The sequence below is a fragment of the Brassica oleracea genome, chromosome C1 (genome assembly GCF_000695525.1).
Source record: "Brassica oleracea var. oleracea cultivar TO1000 chromosome C1, BOL, whole genome shotgun sequence".
Classification (NCBI taxonomy): Eukaryota; Viridiplantae; Streptophyta; class Magnoliopsida; order Brassicales; family Brassicaceae; genus Brassica; species Brassica oleracea.
In genome coordinates, this window is record NC_027748.1 from 16,943,930 (window position 1) to 16,970,952 (window position 27,023).

The following is a 27,023-nucleotide window of genomic DNA, read 5'->3' on the forward strand; positions in this document are numbered from 1 at the left end:
AACGATAGCAGGATATAGTATAAGCAATAACTAAATGAGACAAGCACTTTTTACGTGGAAAACCTCCTCGATGTGAGAAGGAAAAACCACGGGACCGTAGTCCACTTAACAATCCACTATATAAATGTATGTGAGTACAACCACGTCCTCCCTGTTCAACAACCTGAATAGAGCATAGACTCAAGCTACAAAGAGCTACCTCCAACAGAAGAACAACAACAACAATAGAGCAACACAAAGCTTCAAAACCAGCAGCAACCAAACGACCTCAGTTCACAAGGATTCCGGCAACCAGAGACTAATCCCACCGTACAAATTTAATATAAACCAGTTAACAACACCTCTGCCAAATTTCAGCTCTATCAGAAAATATCTTACCGTCGGATTTACCAAACACTCAAGACAGCACTGCTGAAGAACTGTGACGACCAGCTTCACTAAAACCCAGACAACAGAAGATCCAACCGTTGAAATCTAAATCCCTTCGGTGAACCTTTAACTCACTGACTGAAGAAGCTTCCCACAAAATATCAGCCCGATCAGGATCCGTTTGACCCTCCAAATCTGTCTTGACAAACCTAGACGAAATTCTGCCTCCTTCTCTCTTTTCTTTCTTTTGTCTTTTTGATTTTTGTAAGTCTCTCCATAAAAATTAGGTCAAGAGACTATATATATGTGTCTCACTAACCCTAAGAACCTCCAAGACCCAATACTAATCTCATGGACTAATACCAATGGCCCAACTTCCAAGTTTGGTTATCACCAACCAAACCCAATGGGTTTCCTCTATCTTGAAGGAACCCAACATCTATGAAGTGGAAGCTTTAGATGTGGATGAACAGAGTGGATATTTTGGATCTGTCTTTGAGAAAGCCTGTGTGGGGGAGATCAGTGGAGGACGTTGAGAAATGGAAACGAGCTCTGGACGAAGTGTCCAATATCTTTGGTTATCGTTCTAAGGGGCTGGTTAGTCATTTTGACTCCTAAATTTTGTTCACATGCCAAAGTATATGTGCAGATTAAAATCTATTAAAACGGCTATGATGATGTGATCAAGAAGAATTCTCATTAAGAGCACTAGTATAGTATATTAATTTATGGAATGTCTCTAAAGTATTCGTTAGCTAAATGTTTGTCAAGTATATATCAATCTTAACAAGTTCTGATCTCTCCCTTGTTAGGCGAAACGAAGCTGAGATGATCAAAGAAGTTGCTAATGATCTTTCAAACATGTTAAATAAGGTTACCCCATCAAGGGAATTCGATGGATTAGTTGGAATTGAGAATCATATCACACAGATAAGTTCATTGTGTCATTAGATTCCGTTGATGGTTGTGCAAAAAAAAAAAAAAAGATTCCGTTGATGACGTGAGGATGGTTGGAATCTGGGGTCCTGCAGGAATTGGAAAAACGACCATCGCCCGAGCTTTACATAGGAAGCTCTCTAGTAATTTCACACACAGTGCTTTTATGGAAAGCACAAGGGGAAGTCGTGAGACCCATCATCCGTTCATTTTGAAACAATATTTTAACGTGCTTTTAGTTCTCGATGATGTATATGATTCAAGGCAGCTAAAAGCCATGGCTGACGAAACTCAGTCGTTTAGATATGGAAGCAGGATTATCATCACAACGAATGATAAGAAACTTTTGAAGGCACATGGAATCAACCACGTGAATTTTCCATGTTCATCTGAAGCACTTGAAATCTTCTGTCTATCTGCTTTTGATCAAAAGTCCCCCTATGTTGGTTTCGAGGAGCTCGCCAAGGAAATTACAGGATTTGCCGGCAATCTTCCTTTGGGTTTAAATGTTTATGGTTCATATCTAAGAGGAATGTCCAAAGGAGAGTGGATTCACGCATTTCCTAGACTTAGGACAAGTCTCCATACAAACATTGAGAAAGTAATAAGGCGCGACTATGAGACATTATGTAACAAAAATAAGGATTTGTTTCTCCATATAGCATGTTTTTTCAAAGGTGAGAACACTAGCAACCTGGGAGACTATTTTAGCAACTTGGACATCAGGCGCGGGCTTCAAGTCTTAGTTGAAAAATCTCTCATATTTAAAGACAATAATGGGGCACGATTAGTGATGCACAATTTACTAGAACAACTGGGTATAGAAATATCCCGTAAAGAATACATAGATGAGAATGGGAGACGTGCTCGGGAGATTTGTGATGTCCTCAACGATGATAGAGTAAGTTTTTACAATCTCTTTGCCTTGCTCACTCTGAATCATTTGATAATTTCTCACATGTTTCTGTGGATGTTTTTCAGGGCTCTGGATCTGTTCGAGGCACAGATCACGTATTAACTGCAATCAAGGACGATATAAGCATTGGCGAGAGAGCGTATGAAAGGACAATTGACGCTTTACCGACGCTTTCTCTTTTGCCTTCCAGTTCTACACATCAAATCTTTATTAGTTTTCGCGAGGCAGATGTTCGCGATAGCTTCCTCAGTCACATGCTAATGGTGCTCAGAAACAAAGGAATCACCCAAGGAAGCTATAAAAGGATCAATGATCTCGATTGTCATAATATCAAATAATTATACTTGTTCAAGTTGGTGTCTGAAAGATTTAGTGGAGATCATGTAGGAGAGAGATGAGTCAAACAGTGTATGGAGACCACCCGATGTGAAGACGCAGATTGGATCTCTTGGATCTATCTTTGAGGAAGATCGTGTATGGAGACCAGATGTTCGCGATATGAAGACGTGTATGGAGACCAGATGTTCGCGATCGTGTATGGAGACCAGATCGTGTATGGTGTCTGAAAGATTTAGTGGAGATCATGTAGGAGAGAGATGAGTCAAACAGTGTATGGAGACCACCCGATGTGAAGACGCAGATTGGATCTCTTGGATCTATCTTGGATCAAATCTTTATTAGTTTTCGCGAGGCAGATGTTCGCGATAGCTTCCTCAGTCACATGCTAATGGTGCTCAGAAACAAAGGAATCACCCAAGGAAGCTATAAAAGGATCAATGATCTCGATTGTCATAATATCAAATAATTATACTTGTTCAAGTTGGTGTCTGAAAGATTTAGTGAAGATCGTGTAGGAGAGAGATGAGTCAAACAGTGTATGGAGACCACCCGATGTGAAGACGCAGATTGGATCTCTTGGATCTATCTTTGAGGAAGATCGTGTATGGAGACCAGTGGGGGACGTTGAGAAATGGAAACAAGCTCTGTACGAAGTGGTCTCAATCTCCGGTTATTATTCAAGAGACTGGTTAGTCATTTTTATTGTTCTAATCATTTTGGCACTTCACTGTATATGTGTAGTGATCTTTTCATAAATATTTTAGGAAAAATGAAGCGGAAATGATGGAAAAAGTTGCTAACGATGTTTTAAACAAGCTAAATATGGCTGCACCATCAAGGGATTTTGATGGATTAGTTGGGATGGAGAATCATATCACACAGATAAGTTCAATGTTGTCATTAGGTTCCAATGACGTGAGGATGGTTGGAATCTTGGGTCCTGCAGGAATTGGGAAAACGACCATCGCCCGAGCCTTATATAACAAACTCTCTAATAGTTTCACACAAACTGCTTTTATGGAGAGTATAAGGGGAAGTGGTGAGAAAATCCACAGTGACGATTATGCATTCATGTTGCATTTACAAGAACAACTTTTGTGTCAAACCTTCAACCACAAGGATTTGAAGATACATCACTTGGGTGTCGCGGAAGAAAGGCTGAAAGACAAGAAAATACTAGTTGTTCTAGATGATGTAGATGATATAAAGCAGCTAAAAGCCATGGCTAGAGAAAGACTCAGTGGTTTGGCAATGGAAGCAGGATTATCATCACAACAACTGATAAGAAACTTTTGAAGGCACATGGGATCAATGATATTTACCACGTGGAGTTTCCATGTTCATCTGATGCTCTTGAAATCTTCTGTATATCTGCTTTTGATCAAAAGTCCGCCCATGTTGGTTTCGAGGAGCTTGCCATGGAAGTTACACAACTTGCCGGTGATCTTCCTTTGGGTCTAAGTGTTTTTGGTTCATATCTGCGAGGAAGGTCCAAAGAAGAGTGGATAGAGGAACTTTCTACACTTAGAAAAAGTCTCGTGCCAGAAATTAAGGAAATATTAAGGTGCGACTACGAGGCATTATGGGATAAAGACAAATATTTATTTCTTCACATAGCATGTTTTTTCAATGGTAAGAAAATTACCAACCTGATAAAGCATCTTAGCAACTTAGACGTCACACACGGGCTTCAGATTTTGTCAGAAAAATCTCTCATATCTATAGACAAAGATGCACGCTTGGTGATGCATAGTTTGCTTGAACAACTAGGTAAAGAAATTGCCCAGAAAGAATACAGAGATGAGTATGGGAAATGTAAGTTCATTGTGGATACTCCAGAGATTGGTGATGTACAAACGATACCATAAATTCTGACAGCATCGTTGATTCTTTCACGATTCTTTCTCCATTGCCTTCCCGTTGTTCTCACCAAGTTTTCCCAAGTTTTTGTGGGGTAGATGTCCGCAGAGCCTTCCTCCGTCACATGCATGAAGGAGTTCAGAAATAAAGGAATTACTGTATTCATTGATAATGATATTGAGAGGAGCAAGACGATTGGTCCTGAGCTCGAAGAAGCTATAAAAGGATCGAGGGTTTCGATTGTTATAATATCGAAAAATCATGCTTCTTCAACGTGGTGTCTGGACGAGTTAGTGTTGATCATGAAGTGTAGGAAAGAGTTGGGTCAAATAGTAATGACCATTTTCTATGATCTGGAACCAGCCGATGTAAAGAAGCAGAAGGGATATTTTGGATCTGTCTTTAAGAAAACTTGTGAGGGGAAATCAGTGGAGGACGTTGAAAAATGGAAACAAGCTCTGAGGGAAGTGGCCTTAATCGCCGGTTTTGATTCAACCACCTGGTTAGTCACTTTGATTCTTATTTTATATCTGTAGATTAAAATCTATTAACACTACTCAGAGAAAGTATATGATTTAATGGTTTTTTGTGATGATGTTATCTAGAAAATCTCGAATGAATTCTCATAAAAATTACTTGTATGGTATCTTATTTTAAGGAATATCTATGGAGGTAATACGTAGGTTATATATATATATATATATCTTAACAGGTTTTGATCTCTCCCTTGTTAGGAATGATGAAGCAGAAATGATGGAAAAAGTTGCTAACGATGTTTTAAACAAGCTAAATATGGCTGCACCATCAAGGGATTTTGATGGATTAGTTGGGATGGAGAATCATATCACACAGATAAGTTCAATGTTGTCATTAGGTTCCAATGACGTGAGGATGGTTGGAATCTTGGGTCCTGCCGGAATTGGGAAAACGACCATCGCCCGAGCCTTATATAACAAACTCTCTAATAGTTTCACACAAACTGCTTTTATGGAGAGTATAAGAGGAAGTGGTGAGAAAACATGCACACAGTGACGATTATGCATTCATGTTGCATTTACAAGAACAATTTTTGTCTAAAACCTTCAACCACAAGGATTTGAAGATACATCACTTGGGTGTGGCGGAAGAAAGGCTGAAATACAAGAAAGTGCTTTTAGTTCTCGATGATGTAGATGATATAAAGCAGCTAAAAGCCATGGCTATAGAAAGACTCAGTGGTTTGGCAATGGAAGCAGGATTATCATGACGACAAAGGCTTTGGAAGCACATGGGATTGACCATATATACCACGTGGGGTTTCCATTGTTACCACAAGCTTATGAAATCTTTTGTCTATATGCTTTTGGTCAGAAGTTCCCGTATGATGGTTATGAGGACCTCGCCATGGAAGTTACAGGACTTGCTGGTGATCTACCTTTGGGTCTACGTGTTTTTGGTTCATATCTGCGAGGAATGTCCAAAGAAGAGTGGATAGAGGCACTTCCTAGACTTAGGACAAGTCTTGATGGAGACATTGAAAAGGTTTTAAGGTTCAGCTACGAGGCTTTATGCGATAACGCTAAAGATTTGTTTCTTTATATAGCATGTTTATTCGAAGGTGAGAGCATTAGCTACCTTGAAAAGTGTCTTGCACACAGTGACTTGGAAGTCAAGCATGGTCTTAGAGTGTTGGCTAATAATTCTCTCATATCTATAACTGACGAACATTTGGTGATGCATAATCTGGTCGAACAACTCGGTAAAGAAATCATCCGCCAAGAACACAAAGATGAGCCTGAGAGACGTAAATTCTTGGTGGATGCTCGGGAGATTTGTGATGTGCTTACCGATAATACAGTAAGTTTGACAGTCTTTCTTCACCATATATGACGCTAATCGTATATAACACTGTTTCAGGGCTCTGGGTCTGTTTTAGGTATAGATCTCGACATAATGGCAATCAAGGATGAATTATGCATTGACAAGAGAGCCTTTGAAGGGATGACTCGTCTCCAGTTCTTAAGATTCAAAAGTCCCTATAGTTCCGGTAAGAACAACAAGTTGATTTTGCCGCTGGATCTGAACAATCTACCTCGTAAGCTTAGAGTTCTAAGTTGGGATGAGTTTCCTTTGAGATGTTTGCCTCCTGATTTTGCTGCTGAGTTTCTAGTCATCCTTGAGATGCGGAATAGCTCTATTGAGAAGCTTTGGAAAGGAGCTCCTGTAAGTTGTTTTAAATTATTTTGTATTCTGAAATTAAAACATATTATGTGTGTGTTTTAATTTGTCTACTTTCATTATCCATATGTACAGCGGCTTCGACACCTCAAGCTGATGGATATGTCTTACTCCTTAAAATTGAAAGACGTACCTGGTGTGTCAAATGCCACGAATCTTGAGACATTAATACTCAATAGTTGTGAAAGTCTGGTGGAGGTTCCTACTTGGATCAAGAATCTCTCACGTCTCACACAACTAAAGATGGTGGGATGCAAGAAGCTCAAGGTTCTTCCAACCAACATCAACATGGAATCTCTATATCACCTTGACCTCAGTCACTGCACACAACTGAAAACGTTTCCAGAAATTTCCACAAGAATTGGGTATCTTGATCTGGAAAATACTGGTATAGAAGAAGTTCCATCATCTATAAGGTCTTGGCCAGATCTTGCTAAATTGAGCATGCGAGGTTGCAAAAGCCTGAGGATGTTCCCAGATGTTCTTGACGGTATGGATGAGTTGAACTGAGTGATACCAAATAAATTTGTTTGGTGGCGAAATGGAGGCAATTGGGTTTGACCTCAATGGGTTTAAGAATTATTGTTAACGAATTATTTGCAAGGCGGTAGTCACTTTCTACGTCAATAATGTTTTCTTATTTCCTAGCTAAGAGGCATTTGTTACTATGCCATGATCAACATCCTTGTCAAGATCGACTTTAGCTGATTGTAAGCATAATGAACTGCCGTCATTAAAGAAACTGAAACTATGTCTTTTGGAGACTGAGTCTGCTCATAAAGAATGCAAAAAGAGAGGCCACTACAATGGGAAAAGCAATGAGAACAAACGCTACAACAGCCAATGAGTCATGTTTGTAACCTAAGAAATCCTCCAGTATAATCTCTTTGTCAATATCTCCGTACTGCGAACTCAATAACTTCCTTGTTGTGGGGCTTAGGTAGCGATGTTAACTTTAGGGTTAGGGCCAACCCTCATTTGTTTATTATAAGTCCAGCTCTATTTTAACCCAACCCTATTTTAACCCTATTATAATCAAGGGTTAGGACTGGTACCAGGGTTAACTTATTTAATTGAAAAATTTATTTTTGTTCTTAAATTTTAAAGTTAAAACTAGAAAAATTAAGATATGATATCATTCTTTCCTCTGATTTGTTGAGCATAAAAATCAAAAGTTTTCCTCCTAAAATCGCAAAATCGAGTTTTTGCTCCACAACTAAGAATAAAGTTTTTCTGTCAAAAAACAAAAAATTGTGTTTTTTCCGCTAAAACCTAATTTGAGTTTTTTCACCAAAACCACAAAACCACAAAATAGTATAAATATCCACCATTTTGGGATTTTCTGCGGAAAATGATACATTTTTTGTGTTCACAAGTTTGAAACTTGATTCAACCCAAGGCACACTTATTTACATATTTATATACATAATAATATAAAGTTTCATGCAATGCAGAAACATTTTGACTTAGATAAACCTACATAGCTCTAGGCCTTTTCTATATATTGACGCAATGTGTCTATAGAAAACAGGTTCCATGATACATATTTCAGATATTGGGTATTTGTGAAATGGGAAAATGATATAAGAGAGTAAAATTTTAAATAAATTAGTAGAACGAATATACAGAGAACATTATATCCTATAATTTATATCTTAGGGGTGAATAACTTGAGGAAAAAGAGTAAGATTTACTTTCCCACAAATTGAAGTTAAAGTTAGAACTTTGGACACCTTTTTAGGAATGTATATATAGCCGTTTCATTTGTACTTAAAAAATATATTGTAATTTATTACTTAGCAAGAATAATACATTTGATCAAAAAAAAAAAAAAAAAAAAAAAAAAAAAAAAACAGTTCAAAAAGAATAATACCTTTTTAATTTAACAAGTTAATGTTTTGGAAGCATATCATTGTGATCAAATCTTACAATTTTAATATGTCATAAATAAACAGCAAAACAATCCAGAAATGTTATCAAAAAGCGTGTTATTTCATTAAAACAGGTTAAGAGAGTTAAGCAAATTAACAAAAAGAAAAAAAAAACAGAACATAATCTTCGTTTCTGTTAGTCTCACAAGTCACAACGTAAAAAACAACTTTCCCTCAAAGAATAAAAAATAAAATAAAAAGAAATCCTGAAACAGAGCTTCTCTTTTCGTTTATTGAAATTTTGTTCGTGGTTGCCGCGATTGTTAGGCCCTGTAAAAAAAAGCGTTCATACGTTGGTCGGAGCCGTTTTGCATGGCGGTTTGCTTTCGAGGGAGTACGGCAAAGATATCAAGGTCTGCAAATTTAGACGTCGTTGCAATATTGGGTGCTTCCGTGAGATGAGAAACGGAGGTTAATGGGGAGATTGAGAACAGCTTTTCTTGCCATCTCTCTCGTTTTTCTTGTTTGCGTTTCCGAGGAGATCATCTCTCGACGCGGCGCTAACCGCGGCGAGGCTCACGGTGGCGATGATGTGGTAAGTTCATCCTCCTTGCTTCGTTTTCTCATTTTAGAAACAAATCAAGAACGGATGGAGCAATCTTTTTTTTTTGCCAAATACGTATATATGAAGCAATCTTCATTTAGGTTTTTATTTTGTGCATATTCAGACAACATGTTTGTTATTGAAGAATGTGTTAATTTTCTGATAGGCAGAACAAACATGGATACATTGTAGAAAAGAACTGAAAGATAGGAACAGAGATTGCCTTCTCTATATCCCTCCTCGTGTAGCAGCAGCTAATGATACGTACCAGAAACTATCCGTCTTAACCGGTTGGTTCAGCAACTGGTTTGGACCTCTCCTTGATTCTACTACAAGCTATCCAACAAGAAAGCTGATCGGTAAGCAAAAGAAAAAGAGAAAGAAGTTTAGAGTATCTGCTCCAAACTTTGCACTTGGTCCTGCACCAGGTTTTGCTCCAGGTCCTTCTCCCCGTTTCGCACCAGGTCCTGCTCCAACTCCTCAGAGTTATGACCTTGCTGCACCTTCAAGCGCTCCTTCATATTCGCCAGCTGAGGCGCCGGATGAATCAAGCTTTGGTGGTCCGACTAAGAAGAGAGCAAAGAGTATTGTTGCTCCTAGTCAAAGTGTTCCAGGTCCTCCTCCTCCTCCACCTCCGGAGAAGAAGAATGATATCTTGATGGATCTTATCATCGCTGTTGCTTCAACCGCTGTGTTAACGTTTTTTCTAGTTGCATTACTATTCTTATGTTGCTTCAGACGCAACAACCGCAAAAATGCGGTTGGTCCTAGAAATGGACCAAGAGATGAAGGACCACTTCTACATTTATCTGATTTATCAGCTGGTAATGATGTTTTTTAAAATCAAAACGGTTTCATGTTTCAATCTTTCAAGAACTATAACTAACTCTTGTTTTGCTTCTTTTTTTTAGGATCTAATGAGAACTCTCCAAAGGTTGCAGCCACGAGTAGGAGATTCTTCACTGCTACTTCTAAGAAGAGATCATTTCTTTCTAGAGTATCTCTAAAGAGAAACAATCATGAGTTTTCACCCGCTGAAGCGTCGTCATCCTCTGGACTTCCTCTTCCTCCTGGAAGATCATCAGCAGCTCCTCCTCTTCCTCCTCCGGCTCCACCAGCTCCTCGGCCTCCTCCACCAGCTCCTCCTAAATCTAAGCCTCCTCCTCCAGCTCCTCCAAAACTTGTGCGTCCTCCACCTGCACCACCAAAACGTCAAGGACGTAGCTCCTCTGGAGATGGTTCTGATGTCGATTCGGAGACTGGTGCTCCGAAAACAAAACTAAAACCGTTTTTCTGGGATAAAATGGCTAACCCTGATCAGAAAATGGTTTGGCATGAGATCAGCGCCGGTTCATTCCAGTTAAGACTTGAATTAAAACTTTTAAAACCTTTGTTTCCAGATCTTTGCCTAACTCACATTCTGCTTTGTAGGTTCAACGAAGAGGAGATGGAGTCTCTTTTCGGCTACAATGATGTGAACAAAAGCAAGAATGGTCAAAGAGGAGAGTCATCTAGAGACTCTCCTGTTCAGTATATACAGATAATTGACCCAAGAAAAGCACAAAACTTATCTATTCTTCTTCGAGCTTTGAATGTAACAATAGAAGAAGTCGTCGATGCCATCAAAGAAGGTAACGAGCTCCCAGTGGAGCTTCTCCAAACATTGTTGAAGATGGCTCCAACTTCAGAGGAAGAACTCAAACTTAGACTATACTCGGGAGATCTTCACCTGCTTGGCCCTGCGGAGCGATTCTTGAAGATTCTTGTTGATATACCTTTTGCGTTTAAACGTATAGAGTCCCTTATATTCATGATATCGCTTCAAGAAGAAGTCTCTGGCATCAAAGAATCACTCGCAACTCTCGAGGTAATTAGTCCACACTGTGACACCCGTAATCTGAAACCACAGTATGTAATATTAGTTTCGTCCCAGCCATCACTCGAACCGGGGAACTCTGAACCTTCTTCTATACAAATCTCTTAGTGGTTCTGTCTTTTTGTCTTAGGTGGCTTGCAAGAAACTTAAAAACAGCAGACTGTTCATAAAACTACTAGAAGCAGTTCTCAAGACAGGAAACAGAATGAATGTCGGAACTTTCCGCGGTGACGCGCAAGCTTTCAAACTCGACACGCTCTTGAAACTCTCTGACGTCAAAGGAACTGATGGCAAAACCACACTCTTACACTTTGTTGTCCTTGAGATCATTCGTTCTGAAGGCGTTCGTGCTCTCCGCCTCCAGAGATCAAGCAAAAGCTTCTCCAGCATTAAAACAGACGATACCAACACAGACACAAGTCCACAGTCTGTTGAACGTTACCGAAGCACAGGACTTCAAGTTGTTTCGGGACTAACCACAGAGCTTGAAGATGTAAAGAGAGCAGCAATAATAGATGCTGATGGATTAGCTTCAACACTGATGAACCTAAGTGGCTCATTGACCAATGCGAGGGAGTTTCTGAAGTCGATGGACGAAGAGAGCGATTTCGAGAAAGCTTTAGCTGGGTTCATAGAACGTGCAGATGGTGATATCAAATGGTTGAAGGAAGAAGAAGAGAGGATCATGGTGTTGGTGAAAAGCTCTGCTGATTATTTCCATGGCAAATCTGCCAAGAACGAAGGGTTGCGTTTGTTTGCTATAGTGCGTGACTTCTTGGTAATGTTGGAGAAAGTTTGCAGAGAAGTTAAAGAAACGACGATGATGACCTCTACTAAGAATCATTCGGGTAAAAAGGAAACAGAAATGACTCCGGAAGGTAATCAACCGGATAACATTCGACGGCATTTGTTTCCGGCCATTGCTGAACGGAGAGCTGACAGTTCGGATGGTTCAGACAGCGACTAGGATGGAACATGCAGTTTTCATCTTCTTAGTTTTACTTTTTTGTTGTATCATTTCAGTTTCCGGTAAAAGACAAAAAAGTGTAACTTACAATTTGTATTATTTATGTATAACCCTGTTTTTGTTTGTGCCCAGCTTTATAAAAATAGATAGATAGATGGTAGGAACAAGAACACGAGAGCTTTTATTGCTAAAAGAAGAGATACAACCTAGTCAAATGATTCTCCTCTATGAAAATTATGTGAGCCTAATCTAACAAGAATAACAATGGTATCCTAACCCAAAGTTATTGTTAAATTCTAAAAATCACATATATGGTAAAAGCTATACATTAGAATGAGGGGAAAGCTTGAGAGACTCCTTGCAGTGAATGGGTAAGAGACTATTTATAGTAACTGTGTTGCCTCCCCCTCGCTTTCCTAGAAAAGAGAAAGCTTCTGAATAATAATAGAGGTTTCCTTTCCTTTTTTACCTAACTATCCCATGTCGCTTGAAAGACATGCCTTCTGTTTTTGAGCCACTGCAATAATTCTCTATCTAGTGACGAGTTGTTGACTACAGCATCGAACATCGGGCTTCCTAATACTCCCAAGGTGCTTTTGAACATCCATATTTTGTCCTTTGCCCATGGTTTTTGAGGTTGCTTTGACTGTACAAAAATAAGATAAAAATTCAAAAAGATCACTATCATGGACAATGGTGACAAATGAAAAGCATTTCGGAAGTGGGTCAAGTATGAAGAAATTACCATCTGTGAAACCATTGTTTTCACCGTCTTTGGGCCATAAACACGATGCTTTGATGGCTTATGAGCCTTTACGTAGAAGGAAGCTACTTCGGGTAAAGAGAGGCAACCTCTGGTTGCTTTCACCAATGTAAGATTAGGATCAGTATTTGTCTGTTCATACCAGTAAATCAGCTGGCCGAGACAATAGTTCTCGCCATATGTTTTCTGGTACTCCTTTATACCCTCGCCTAACTTGTCCGCATATTTGGCCCCCAAATCTAACGGGCTAATGTTTACAGGAGAAGACATAAATGACTTGTATTCCTGCCGACCATATCAAGACCCATCTGTCAGTAGAAGTTTAACAAGCCTTTGTCTTCTTTTATCACCCAAATTATACGAAATAACTTACCCGAACTTTGAAAAAGCACTTTGTATAGGCATATATGTGAATCAAATCAGCTGCAGCATCATTCCGACACTTGTATGTACAAGGTAGATCTCGGATCTCATCTCTCAACCTTCATGGAAGAAAATATTCTTTGATGTAAGTGTACAGTTTCCTAAAAGTACAATGTTTCATGCACATTGATGTACTAACCAAAGTAATGATCTTTGAAGATCCTTAAGGACGTCTGCAGATCCAGATGGATCATGGGCACGAATCTTGGATCTGAGTCCATCAACAATGCCCTCTTCCACGTGTGGCGACAAGCACTGAAGGATCTCCTCAACTAAGGAGCCATCCCCGTTCCACAAAAAAGAGACTGTTTCTTCAGGAGTAAGCTTCTCCAGCGGAGGAGGAGCGTTCTTTGGATCCCCAAACACACGTCTCATAACATATCTTACCTGTGTTATAACACTAATTAGAGAACCTTCGATTGGGAAAAACATTTTACAAGCACTTGCACAAAAAATTTGAAACGCAACGCAGATAACAGGATGTTTGGTTATATGATATGAAGAGAGATTGCAGTCACCTTGTCAAGTGTGACAGCCAAATTCTGAAGCCTCTGGTTGTAGACACCCTCAGCCTGTATCATCAAAGTTACAGACATAATAAGCATATAAAAGCTGGAGAAAAAAATCAAAAACCAGCTCAGAGTTCCAAAGCACAAAAGACATGAACTATTGAAAGAACCCGCAGAAAGGTAAAAAGGAATGATGTTCTGACCTGAACCTCAGCATCACTTTTCTCAACATCAAGGTGTATGTCTGAAAAATATTTTCTCTTTTCTTCCATATTATGCTTAAGAATTTCCTCTGGAAGCTTAGTTCTCTCGAAATTGATGAACCGCACCTTTATGCAGAAGAAACTTTCTGTCAGAAGCTGCACTCCCATCAATAGTGCTGCTATAAACTAACATAAAATGATTCAAGACTAACCAGATGAGCAGAATACGCAATCACCCAATCTGGCAGCCCACCAAGCATACAACTTCCCAGTCCAGCTCTTCCCAACTCAAGATAATCTTCTTCTGAAACTGAATTCAGTATACAAGCTTCTAGCATCAGTCTATGTCGATCCAGCAGACCATGCCATTCCTTCAACACCTGTTATATACATGGTTCAGAAAATTATATAGACAATCAAAGGACAAAAGAAATGCTTTTTAAACTTCGGTACAAAGACACTAATTACTCATTAGTGAACAAGCACACCAACCTCCGTCATTAACCTTGCGTATCTTAATACCAGTTAATAATCATATATATGTTAATATCACAATTACCTTCTGAAATGCACCTTCACCAGTGAGATTCAAGTAGCTGCCTCGGCATACTTGGCTACCACACAAGCAGACAGAAGCTTCATATTCTTCCTTACTCTGTTGCAGACATAAATATCATTCTTTTCACAGTAGAATGGGAACATAAAGATTAACCCAACGAATAAATACTTCCCTACAGTAGGAACTGGAAAAGAAGAGAGAGGGAAGAACAGACCTCAGTTACAGAATTATAATCAAAAGTTATCTCCTCGCCGTATTCAATCGGACGTACTGAATAGATGCCAATCTGGTAGTGTCCATCCACCGCAGTAACCCTGGAAGCACCAGTTGACAAAGACGGAAAATGAGTAACCCGTTTAAACTTGTTATTAGGTAGGAAGACACTCAAGTATCAAGAGTTCTCCCCTCCATTTTTTATTTTTTAAAGCATGGACGCATAGGTAAAAGGACGAGTATTGCCTAATATGCCTATGAGCAGAGCAGATAAAATCATAAACAAATGTTGGTAAGTGTATCCACAAAATTTTATATCTAAGAAATTTATCTGTGTATGTATTGATCTGAGCTTACTTAAGCAGGCTAGTTTATGCATGCAACATGAACGAAACTAAATTATTACAATGGTCACTTGGTTCTACTCTCTAAACAAAATTCTGGAAAACTGGATGATTGCAGAATTTAACTTACTTAGCTTCACAGTTAGGTCGGCAAGAATGACAAATTCGACTCGCATAATTAGCCTTGTGCATGGCATCAACAACAACTAAATCATATCCATCAGCGTCACCCTGCCAGTAACATAACAACATAAAAAATAAGAAAATGGTCTATATAATATATACAAGCCCAATCATCATATTTTCTTCATACCTTCGGTCTCTCAAGATAGATATTGTAAAACTCTGGTGCAGGATCAGTTTTGTTTTCCTGTAAGGAACGAATTCCATCTTGCTTCTCAAACCACTTCCAAACAGGATAAACCTACAATATCCAAAACATACGTTCAGAGCTCCCTTCAGAGAATGTTTCATATCCAAGAACAGCACGCCCAGTGAATTTCAGAAATTGTGCAGCTGACTAACTACCAAACATAAAACTGCAAAGCTGCAAACCCACCTCTCCAAGAAATTCAACAACAAAATCGTCTTCCACAAAACCACCTTGTTTGTTGCAAACAACACCGAGGCCCTACAAAGGCAAAAAAGTAGCAACAAGATAGATTAACAAAAACAGTCCTAAATAAATTGATGGATTTCTATGAAAGAATGACAGAGCTATACCTTCCGATAAGACACATAATTATCACCAGAACGACTTTCTATAGCCTTTAAGACGCCTTGACACATTTTCATTGTTTGTATATCACACTCTTCACGAGCATTCTCTTTGAGCTCTTCAATCACAGGTCTTAAAGGGAATACCATGGGGGTGTTTCCAGATCCAGTGAGAAACCTGACTTTCCTGTTCAGGGCACGTAAGACTACATCTTCTATAAATGAATGTTTATCCTGCAGTGACCAGTCCAATTCTCCGGGCATTGAATCAAGTAAGAGGTTATGGGTGTAAGGATCGATTCCATAAACCTCTTGCTCTAAAACCTCGTTGCCAAGAAGCTTTCTTGGTTTATACTCCTTGACTTCAGGAAGCTCCATATCTAACTCTTCAATGCCATTTCGTTGTGCATTCAGCTTCTCATCATAGTCCTCTGGCAAAGAAACCCGCATCTTTCGTTGTACCTCCTCCTCGTCAGCGACAATCGTGTACTCTTCAATCAGTTCATATTTCCTTGTGACTGGTGGCACAAGACTAGCTTTGGTCATACGTGCACCCCATTCACGCTCTTCGGTCACAGAATCAAAGGATTCGTCTGCTGTAAAGTATTTTTCAACACGCGAGTCCTGTGATCGACCTTCTGAACGGATATCCGATTCGCTTTCTGAAGCTGAGCTGTAATTGTCATTGTCAGATAGCTCGGAAGATGTTTCACTTCCCGAACCAAATGATTTACGATTCAGTTTAGACAAACGCCTTTTGATTTCGCGGTCAGATGCATATTCTCCGTAGTCCAGCGCACCATTTACACCAAATGTGTCACTAGTCCTGCTCATGTACTTCTTTTCAGTTACAGATTTGCTCAACTTCTTGTTGTACTTAGAGGCTGATGACAACCCTGACCCATCTTGCCACGACTTCATCAATTCATCTCTTCTATATGAAAAAGTAGCCATAGAGACCTCTTCTAAACGTGTGGCAAGTTGGATAAACAGTATGATGATTCGGTTCATCTCTTTGGAGTCTCCCCGATTCCTCTCTCTGGATATAAGATAGAATCAGAAGAAATTTTACAAAACTAGTATTAAGGAAAGCAATAAAAACAGCTCCTACCTTTACTTAAGAACTAGGAGTCTAGGAATAAATGTCAAAAACAAGTAATCCTACATCCTAACAAACTGAGAGCCAAAAACCAAGCACATGGGAAGAAAGCGGTTATTGACTTGAGAAATTATAACCTATAATCCAGAAAGGACATCAGCGGTCGTTCAACATATTGTTTGGCAAGTAGAATCTTCGTAGTTACTTATCTATAATTTGCAAGTCAATATTTGAAGTATTATTGGCATAATCATGTACTAAAGAAGCTACCCAAAGAAAGAGGAAGGGAGCCTTACTTAATTGCTTCCCTGCACATCCGGCTGATATCCTCCTTGACAGATTTCAAACCATGACTAACGTAGTAACCGTTTTTCATTTTTTCCTCTATATGAGCAACCTAGTAACCAAAGACACATTAGGATTAACTTTAACAAATGGTAAAGAAATAAGAGCAGACATAATATACAGCATACACGAATACCAGAAAGCACCTTTAAATCAAAGAAGTCAAAAGTATTCTGCTTCATGATGCCCCTAAGGCTTGAAGAAAGGAATTCCTCCACTCTCTTATACCCGTATTCTGACTTCTTAATCGCCCATCGCCTGATACGAGCATCCCTGGATAGAATTGCCGATGATTTCCGTGCATCATACAATTTTGAGCGTTTGTATAAGCTTCTTCGGAATAACTGATTGGCTGAGTCTCGCTTTTCCACTCGATCAAAGTAATCCTTAAGATTACCAAAATCATCTGTATCTCCTCCTAATCCCTTAGACTTATTAACATTAGTCTGTTTCAAACTCCTTAACCTGGAATGCAAGTCACCTGGTCGAGGATGCTGGCATTTGAGCCAACATACTTTTTTATATTTCAATGTCAAATTTCCAAACTGGGAGCAGCCTGTGATGTCTACAGAGGATATATGGGGAAATAAACGAAGAATTTCCTCAAGCATGCTGGAAGTCACGTTTGTACAACCAACCAGAATAATAGAATCAATCTTCTCCGAGTTGTAAGTGTTCTGCAAAAGAATGTCATATCAGTTCAATTAAAATTCTAAATTGCTAAAATACTGTAAACGGAAAGTACAGAGTGCTCACCATGATACTCCAGAGCCTAGAATCTGTGCAGTTGGGACCCAAAGAAGATAAATCAACTTGTCTTGAAATATCCTTGTATGAACTAACAATGGCCTTCCAGTGTCTACAAGTCATGGACGCAAATGCAAGTGATTTTTCATCATATCTCAACAAATGAAACACCCGTGCTAACACGTGACCATCTAACAAATCCCAGTACATCCCCACGCTCCCAGAAGATCCACTTCCTTCAACATGGAAAGTAGCGTCCCCACATAAATCCTCAAATGTCAACTCATCCTTCTGAAACATTTGTGCATCTGTCACTTCAGAATGGTCTCCACTTTCACCAGCCATCAATCGAGCTCTTTTCGTATATGATGATGAATCAAATTCTGAGGTTTATGAACCAAAAACAAAAGAGAGAAGAGAACACATGTTTAAACATACGAAAGCAGGAACTGGACAATGTTATAACCAGAAGAGAATGAAGAAACAAAGGAAATAGCCACCCAAGTTCAGAAACCGATAATAACTTGAAGAAAAGCATGAGCTAATAAGATGGATTGGGTGGCATTTAAATTCTGGTAGTTATGCATACCTGAATATGGGTGCATGTACTTGTCAGTCTCTTTCTTTGGCTGTCTTGCATGGATCCAAGAGTCTAAGACGTCGTTTATGGCAGCAGAAAATTCCCGAGTCTTGTATGTTTTCATAACCAATTGATGGAGTTTCCCACGGAAATAACCAAGAAACTGAGGGTGCATAGCATGGAACGAGCTTAGACTTGTTTCCATTTCAGAATGCTTGAAATCCTGTGACTCTGAGACATCAAGGCTTTGACAATCTGAAGGCAGAGCTGGGGCTTTCCCCTTGCCACTGATTTCAGAAGTTTTTGTGATAGAAGTAACAGGTACCCAAATTTTGTCAGATTTCCTGAAGACACTAGTGTGGCGCTTTATTAAACCTTTATCAACCAATATCTGGAGCTCCGAAAATGGCAAAGGTCCTTGTTCTTGCCCAGCCCCATCCATGTAGAACCAATCACCCAAATGCAATTGCAAATCATCGACTGTATACAGACGATCCTCAGGGGTGCTAACAGATGCGTCAGTTCTCCAAAATCCCTGCATATCTTGACTACCGCAAGCTGATGACTGAGAAATACTTTCGACGGAATCCCTCTTGGAATCACTAGATGCAGGGGATGGACGAGCATGCCTTGAAGAGAACTTTTCCCCACCACGAACTTTTACAAGGGGATCAGGAACTGATGGAACTGGATCATTAACGACTAATGAGTTAAGCCTAACTACAGACAGCACACTAGCTTTTACTCCCCTCGCCTGATTTCTCTCATCTACACCAGAAAAAGCCCACAGGGGAAGTTCCAGCCTAGAGCGGCTGCGAGGATTATACAAATCATCCTTGTGATGCCAGCGAGGATCCTCATACCCAGACTTCTGCATCAGGCATAATGGGAAACCATCATTCAGAACCATTTTCTTTTTGTAATCTCTATCTTGAAAAGCTTCATCGTGTCTTATCCAGTCCCCGCCTGTGCAAGACCAACGACCTGAAAACCAGCTGCCTATCTCATCGCTCTCAGAACAATCAACATTTGCTGACTTCAATTCTTCGATCGCCATTGCCTTGGGCTCTGAACGTTCCGACGACTCCTCATTTAATAGCAACTGATTTACCACTTGATAGTAGCACCAGATGATATCTGCAAATACCAGAGTAGAACTTCTAAATAGTGTCATGCAAAACATGATAAAAAAAAAATTAAAAAAAACATGTTGGTAAACAAGAAGCTATGATTACTAAAAGTTGATGTCGTCTAAATGAATATCCATGTTCATGCACAAACCATCATATGGCAGTAGGCGGCCATTACGTCTTTAACACACATCAACACTTCCAAATACTACAAACGAACTAATATAAATATAGATGACCATATAATATCTTAAGTGAATATAAACGCTTGTATCGTTACGTTTCCTGATAGTAGAAGTAGGCCAAGTTAGGAATATAACTTGCCTGAAAGGAGGAAAAGCAAATAGAGAAAAAAAATCATATCATGCTATAGCAAAAGTGCAAGTGGTGCCAACGAAACATACCTTCAGAACTCACAAATCTTCTCGTCTCTTCAAGCTCAACTTTAATCTGCACAGCTTCTGCAAAGCGATAAAAATAAGCCTATCTTAGGTATGGCATAGAAGCCCCATGGTGCAATAAACTAAATGTATTAAGAAAAATGCGTCAGATATTTGCTAGCATTTCTGGCTGAAAACATCAAATTTCTGGCTGGAAAGATAATATTTTACATCTACTACAGTACCTCCAAGTGTTTCAAGTTCCCTGCCAGGGATGATAGTATAGCCATCCAAGAGACTCGCGATCCTGTTATTAAACTGGAAATCTTCATGATGGCCCACTACAGTATCATTACTATCTGGTATGGACAATGATTCAGGCAAGGAATCTTCAGCTCCTTGCTCCATATGAACTGCTTTGGCAGCATCTGCAATATCTTCTAATAAATTACCAGGCGCTTCAGGAGGATTCACGAGCCGTGTCACAGCATCTGACACGATTGATGGAATATTTATGTTGACCACAGGAGATGTTGCATTTTCAATAGTGACCCACCTATTATTATCTGAATGTTTAATCATATGGTCAGAGAAAAGAATGCCTTGCTCCACAAGAGCTTTAAGCTCGGATAACTTTGCAGGCCCATGTTCAGTGCCATAGTAATCAAGATAAAACCACTCCCCCAAGGATGAATCTGCCGCCATAGGCTCCTCGTGAGGTGGTGTATCACAAATGTCCATATCTACCTCCATCGATGGCAACTCTTCGGTAGTTGCTTCACCAACTTGCACAGACTCTTTTCCCTTTGCACACGCACTTGGAATCTTGGAAGAATCACATACAGAATTTTTCTCAACCACCGGATTATTGTTATTCAAAATGTTTTTACCTTGCAATTCTTTTCTTGATGGAGTCGACTCTTTTCCATTAGAATCCCTATGCCTTTGCTTATTCTCAAGCTCCATACCAGTCTGAGAATCCCTCCTCTCCCTAACTCCACTCTTTCTGCTTATATCTCTATGGCCATTACGTCTGGTACGATCGCTCTGGGGATCTTCCATATATTTAGAAGTTCCATCCCGGCGATCACTGGACCATTCAGAGTAACTTGGACTTCTTCTACAATCATGGTGATGGCTGCGGTCATGTGGAGACCTTTTACGAGCATGTGAAGGCTTCTCAAAGATATATGGCGATCTCTCCCGGGCATATGGCGACCTTTCCCGATTGTGGGAACTTCTATCCCTGTGGCCATGGTACCTAGACCGGTCGTGTGGGGACAGATCAGATCGTGCACCATGTCTGTCTGAAACAGCCCTGGCACGGAAATATGAGTCATGATGCTTTTTAGGATACTTTTCCAGAGATGAGTTTTTAGATGAATAGGAATCTCTGTAGTCTCTCTCAACAGAGTTCCGTGAATAGTGGTTTGGGTGAAGAGAGCGGGAACAATCATCAGAAAGTTTTCTATATTTGGAGCTCCCATAGTCCCCATGATCAGCATAAAGATGTTCAGCTCCATGTCGCTTCAGTTTGTTCACAGTAGAAGAGTACTCTTTCCCAAGATTATTGGGATCGTTGTTATGTAAACTTTCCTCGATTACAATTTTAGAACTGACCCTCGTAGCCCTGTCATTCCCACTTCTGAACTCTCTCCGGCGATAGGTATCCTCATTCGAAAACCTACCGCCGGGCGGGGTACGTTCATGTTCATAGTCATAATCATATTTCCACGTTGTCTCTCTGTCAACTCCACTCCTACGAGATCTGTTGTAACTATGATCATCCTTACGTGTATCCATCTTATGCCATCTGTCTGGGATGAACTCCCCTTTCTCAATTTCATCACCGGGATCTCTCCATGATCTGATTTCTCTCTCTTCTTTCCTGTACTTATCTGCAGGTAAATCCCTTCTCTCCACATAAGATTTATCATATTGCAGGTTACTGCAATCCCCAGAAATCTCCCCTTTTTCGATCTCACTATTCCGCAGTGACTTCACTGGAGAAATCTCACCGGTCTCCAAATCCGCATGAGAATTTAATTCACCCTCTTCCACTTCATCCTTAAACCCAGAATCTCCACCGTTTTCTTCTTTATTGCAACCTTTTCCTTGCAAAACTTCACTCTTTTTATCCTGATCTTTGCGCTCCTTGGGCTTCCTCCTGACAACTTTACGAATTACCTTAACAATTTTCTTCTTCTTAGGTGGCTGAGACGCTGAGGGTTTATCTGGTTGGGACTCCGGAAGCTTATTATTAGTTGAGATTGAAGAAGCAGCAACCTTTGTATCACTGTTGCCTCCACAAAGCGTCTTCTCCTCCACAACTGGAAGCTTGTCCATGATATTCAGTAGAGGCATGCATGTGACGACACCCCCATCGCTCATGGACACAAAGCTTTTCTCAAGTCTTGGGGATATCAATACTCATGCTTCAGAACATCCCACCGCCAAAGTCCGTCGCCGTCTCCGGCTAAATTCAAGAACCTGTACACACCCAAGAAGCAATCAGTGGCGAAAACTGAATGTAGCCAGAGCGAGAATCTGGAAACCCTACGGAGCCAAATTGATGAAATTAGAGGAGAGGACGAGACGGGAAGACAACGAATTGAAGCGGGGATTTTACCGGGGAGGGTAAGGAAACGTAGCGAAGGGGATCAAATAGAGCTGGGAGGAAGACGAATGAACGTGAGAAGGATGAGAAATTTCTCGAGAATAAGAGAGTAATAGATCCAGGTCAAAGAAGACGAATCGACAAGGAAACCCTAGAAAGTTCTCGCTAAATCTCAATCTGGTTGTTCCCGTTGCGGCGTGTGTTCTTTCTCTCTGCGACCTGCGCTTCTCTTCTGAATCCTTGTCTTCTCTCTCTCTCTCTCTCCGTTATGTTTTCCTGAAAGAAGAAGCCGTCGTGTTAATATTTTCTGTGTATTTATTTTATTTTTTTTTTTTTTTTATATCACCGTTTTCACCTTAACTAATTTAGATATGAAATTGATAATAGTATGATTTATTTTTTGGTCAAAAGTATATTAGTATGCAATGGAAAATATGGTAATTAAGAATGGTTCTGAATCCCCTATATATTAATCGAGAAGCATTTGAAAAATTAGAACCTTAATTTTGTATTAATTTAAAAAAACTCTAAATCCTAGGCGGCACTCTAAATCCCTTCTAAATTCCATTTCAAAGAATTCTAAAGCATCTAATATAAAGTATAGTTTAATCTAATGGTGTCACATTATTCCATAATTATATAACACTAGAGAACATTATATTAACCTAAAATATAAGAAATGTGTATTATTTCCTTAAATAAAAACTACGGAATTACCTAATATGATTTACATATATATGGCAATTAATGATTATGAATAATAAAGATTTGATAACAATAACTATATAATAAAAAATTAGATTTTTTCTTATATGTTATATTTTGAATTTTTTAAAATGACTTTAAATTACAAAAATGAGGAAACGAAGCCTTATATGTTATATTTTTTTTTAAAACGACTTTGAAATACAAAAATGAGGACACTTTATATGTTATATTTTTCTTATATGTTAGACTTTTTCTTATATGTTATATTTTGAATTTTTAAAACGACTTTAAATTACAAAAATGTAAGTTTTCCTTAAGTATACGACTAAAAACATTAAAATGACATGTATCAATTCGATGGTTGATTTGAAAGCTTTCAAAACCATATGGAAGATAAAAGTCAAAATAATTCAACTGTGAAAACAACACTGTTCACTTTTTTCAAGAATGTGTTCGATGGAAAAAATAAGGTTTTTATGTCATAATTTGTTTAATGTTCAATCCGATCATTCCATGATGTATTAATTATAGTTTTGTTCCATCATTTTTAATAAAAATTGATTTGATCCATCGGAAAGAAATTATATAATAACAAAATAAATATTGTATATATATAAATAAAATGATCAAATATATAAAAAAAAATTCGATAATATATAGAAATAAACTCACCATGCGCATGGCGCAAGTATCATCCTAGTTGTATTTGTAAAAGAGTTATTTCAAATTCGATATCTTTTAAAAAAGGAAACAAAATATTATCAAGTTATATTATGTTTTTAAAATAAAAAAAAGTAAAAAAAAAAATAGCAGTAACAGAAAAAAGAATTAAAAAAAAAAATTTAACGTCGTCAGCAAAACACTAAACCCTAAATCCTAATCCCTAAACCCTAAATTCTAAACCCTAAACTCTTGGGTAAACCCTAAACCCTTGGATAAACTCTAAACCCTTGGATAAACCATAAACCCTTGAATAAATCATAAACTCTAAATAAAAACACTAAACTCTTAAACTCTAAACCCTAAAATCCTAAACCCTAAACCCTTGAGTGTTTTAGTGTTTAGTGATTTTGATTTAGAGTTTAAGATTTATCCTAGAGTTTAAGATTTATCCTAGGGTTTAGGGTTTACCTAAGAGTTTAGGGTTTAGGATTTAGGGATTAGAATTTAGGGTTTAATGTTTTGCTGACGACGTTAAAATTTTTTTTTTTGCAATTACTACTATTTTTTTTACCTTTTAATTTTAAAAAGATAATATAATTTGACAATATTTTATTTTTTTTTTTAAAAGATACCAAATATGAAATAACAAAAGCCTATTGGTTGGTGAACCCAAGAATAAGTATAGTATTTGTAAAAAAACAGGTCTAAACACATTTTGGACGATTTTATCATTGTAGTACAACGAGTGAATTTTTCGTTCATTTTGTATTATATAAATGTTTATTTAAAAAATAATAATTTAATTATATGAGCTTAACTTATTATTGAATATCTTATATTATTATGTAATGTGTCATATGTTAATAATCTACTAAAGTATTAAATATACTTTTAAAATCTATGGTTGATAAAATCACAAGTTATTTTTGTCATTCTTATTCCTTTTAATACATTTCTCAAAACAATTTACTTATCATATTTCTTCCTCATATTTTTTTAGTTTCTTTCATTGGGTTTTATAGAAAAATTCTAACAGTAAAAAATAGAAAATAACATTTAAAAGACAAATCAATGAAAATCTTTGAATAGTAACACAGATTACAACACTTCTCAAGAGTTTTTATCTTTGTCAGTTAAATATGACAAAAACATATAACTTTTTAGTATATGTGTATAGTAGGCATGTGATTTTATTACTTTCTGCATATTTTATATGTGTTAAACTATATATTTGTTTGATCCAACATATTTTGACTGAAAACTCAAATATTTTCTTTTTCTAAACTGAGATAATTATTTCTATAATCATCTTGTTCATAAAATTATTAGTTTAAAACTAATATATTTTTTTTTATTAACATGAAAAATAAAATGATAATATCAGTAAGTGATGAAAATAAAATTCCACATAATATATTTAATAAAGCTAAAATAATAATATTTAATGAGAAACTTTCTGCAATTAGTAACAATAATTTATTTGTATTTATATGTCCTTTTAGAATTCAAAATTTTATAAAAATATATCAGATCTACCAAAATTTTATGTCTTTACACATATCATACTCTGTCTCTGGGTCCGGATCTGAAAATAATAATCATGCCAAAACAAAAATTGTGAAAATATTTACATATCAAATTACCTGTTCATACATTATTTAGCCCAAAAGTAAGGCGGCCACTTCCAACATTTTTAGCAATGAAAATCCATTTGGCGCTCAAACCAAACGCTACGAGCGGTAATATTCTCACCGTTAATAAACGGACATCTTGACCCAAGATTTTTTATTACACAACGTGGTGCGAAGCTTAAAGAGATTCTGATTTGATGAGCCATTAAACACTTGGAACAACCCGTTACTTATAATGTGGGCTTTGTAATGGGTCCATTGGTGATTGATTACTCCTACATTCTTATTGAAGAACTTCTAAACTTTTTAACGGGTTGTTCCAAGTGTTTAATGGCTCATCAAATCAGAATCTTTTATTGAAGAACTTCTAAACTTTATTCCAAAATCTGAGCAAAATAAAAGCTTTGACAAAAAGGAAACGATCACAAATAAAAAATGCATTTTATGTGAAACTGATTTATGGGAGAAAAAACAACACATGAATACAAAAATATAAAGGTCCAGATTCTATTCATTGACAACATATAAATAACACATGGCATAAAGGTCGACAATTTCATGACATAACAAGAGTATTAATTGGTGTTTCAAAAAAAAAAAAAAAAAAAAAAAAAAAACCACCTGTGCTGCTGAATATTTCACATCACAAATTGGCCCTCTAAATATATAAACATCTGAACTAGAAGCACATGCTTGATGTGCTTAGTGTCAGTGATATCTTCAAATCCTAGGGAAAAGAAACCAAATGTTTGTGGATAGTTTTTCGAGCTTAGGAAGTTTCTCCAGCTCGTCGCGTTAACAAAAAAAAAAGAGATACCTTACATTCCCGGATGTAGTCAGAAATACCTCGGCAACCTCGAGCTTCTCAAATGTCAAGCTCGTACTGTCCATGGTCAACACATGGTTTTATTGTGTTACTAGATTAATTATTTTATGTATTATATGTTCTTACATATAATGAAATAATTAAATATATTGAATAATTAAAAGTCAGTAACTGCTACATATATAATTAAATTGGTGCGAACATATAAATCAATTTTATTAATCTAAAGAATAATTTTTTTCTATTTGATAGGATATATAATTAAATTTAAATGATATTAACACACATAGTATATTTTTAATATAAATGTATATTAAATGATGTTTATACTGATATATTTTTTTATCGTTTGTATCTTTTATAGCAAAAACTTTAAATTAATGTTAACAAAAATTTTATTATGGGATTAATAATTTTAGTAATTTATATTTTTTTTTAAAATTAAGTTGTCAATGTTTGTTCAATTATCAAAATAAAATTTTCAAAGTAAATTTTGAAAATTAAATATTTATGTATTTTATATGGTATACAATGGACTTTAAAACGATATATATATATATATATAGGGGTTGATTGGTAGAAGCTGTACCTTTGGATTTTTTGCTTTAAGA

At 37.6% G+C, this 27,023-nt stretch overlaps 3 protein-coding genes and 2 pseudogenes across 5 annotated transcripts; 4 read left to right on the plus strand and 1 right to left on the minus strand.

Annotated features, from left to right (window-relative positions):
- Nucleotides 1-828: 828 nt before the first annotated feature.
- Nucleotides 829-2,748, plus strand: LOC106333393 (disease resistance protein TAO1-like). Its single transcript, XM_013771846.1, has 4 exons — nucleotides 829-966; nucleotides 1,141-1,312; nucleotides 1,356-2,206; nucleotides 2,287-2,748. The coding sequence occupies exons 1-4, from the start codon at nucleotides 829-831 to the stop codon at nucleotides 2,557-2,559; spliced, it is 1,434 nt and encodes a 477-aa protein (XP_013627300.1). The 3' UTR covers nucleotides 2,560-2,748.
- A 449-nt stretch (nucleotides 2,749-3,197) lies between these two features.
- LOC106299792 lies at nucleotides 3,198-4,601 on the plus strand (annotated as a pseudogene).
- On the plus strand, nucleotides 4,509-7,202 carry LOC106333402 (annotated as a pseudogene).
- A 1,574-nt stretch (nucleotides 7,203-8,776) lies between these two features.
- On the plus strand, nucleotides 8,777-12,011 carry LOC106297587 (formin-like protein 3). Its single transcript, XM_013733799.1, has 5 exons — nucleotides 8,777-9,103; nucleotides 9,279-9,936; nucleotides 10,024-10,471; nucleotides 10,544-10,979; nucleotides 11,119-12,011. Exons 1-5 carry the CDS (start codon nucleotides 8,984-8,986, stop codon nucleotides 11,953-11,955), a joined length of 2,499 nt encoding a protein of 832 aa, XP_013589253.1. The 5' UTR covers nucleotides 8,777-8,983; the 3' UTR covers nucleotides 11,956-12,011.
- Nucleotides 12,012-12,116: 105 nt separating this feature from the next.
- On the minus strand, nucleotides 12,117-22,868 carry LOC106309302 (histone-lysine N-methyltransferase ATXR3). Of its 3 annotated transcripts, XM_013746350.1 has the most exons (21): nucleotides 22,597-22,868; nucleotides 22,406-22,457; nucleotides 20,213-22,371; nucleotides 19,992-20,048; nucleotides 18,467-19,594; nucleotides 17,887-18,260; nucleotides 17,277-17,807; nucleotides 17,082-17,182; nucleotides 15,693-16,725; nucleotides 15,529-15,600; nucleotides 15,283-15,393; nucleotides 15,100-15,200; nucleotides 14,627-14,726; nucleotides 14,413-14,508; nucleotides 14,066-14,233; nucleotides 13,854-13,979; nucleotides 13,660-13,713; nucleotides 13,281-13,528; nucleotides 13,092-13,200; nucleotides 12,701-13,003; nucleotides 12,117-12,601 (listed from the first exon to the last, which is right to left on the minus strand). In XM_013746350.1, exons 3-21 carry the CDS (start codon nucleotides 22,356-22,358, stop codon nucleotides 12,425-12,427), a joined length of 7,035 nt encoding a protein of 2,344 aa, XP_013601804.1. In that variant the 5' UTR covers nucleotides 22,359-22,371; nucleotides 22,406-22,457; nucleotides 22,597-22,868; the 3' UTR covers nucleotides 12,117-12,424. The 3 variants fall into 3 exon arrangements, with proteins under 3 accessions (XP_013601804.1, XP_013601798.1, XP_013601809.1); XM_013746344.1 differs by having other exon boundaries at nucleotides 20,213-22,457; XM_013746355.1 differs by lacking the exons at nucleotides 12,117-12,601; nucleotides 12,701-13,003; nucleotides 13,092-13,200; nucleotides 13,281-13,528; nucleotides 13,660-13,713 and having other exon boundaries at nucleotides 13,909-13,999; nucleotides 20,213-22,457.
- Nucleotides 22,869-27,023: the final 4,155 nt, after the last annotated feature.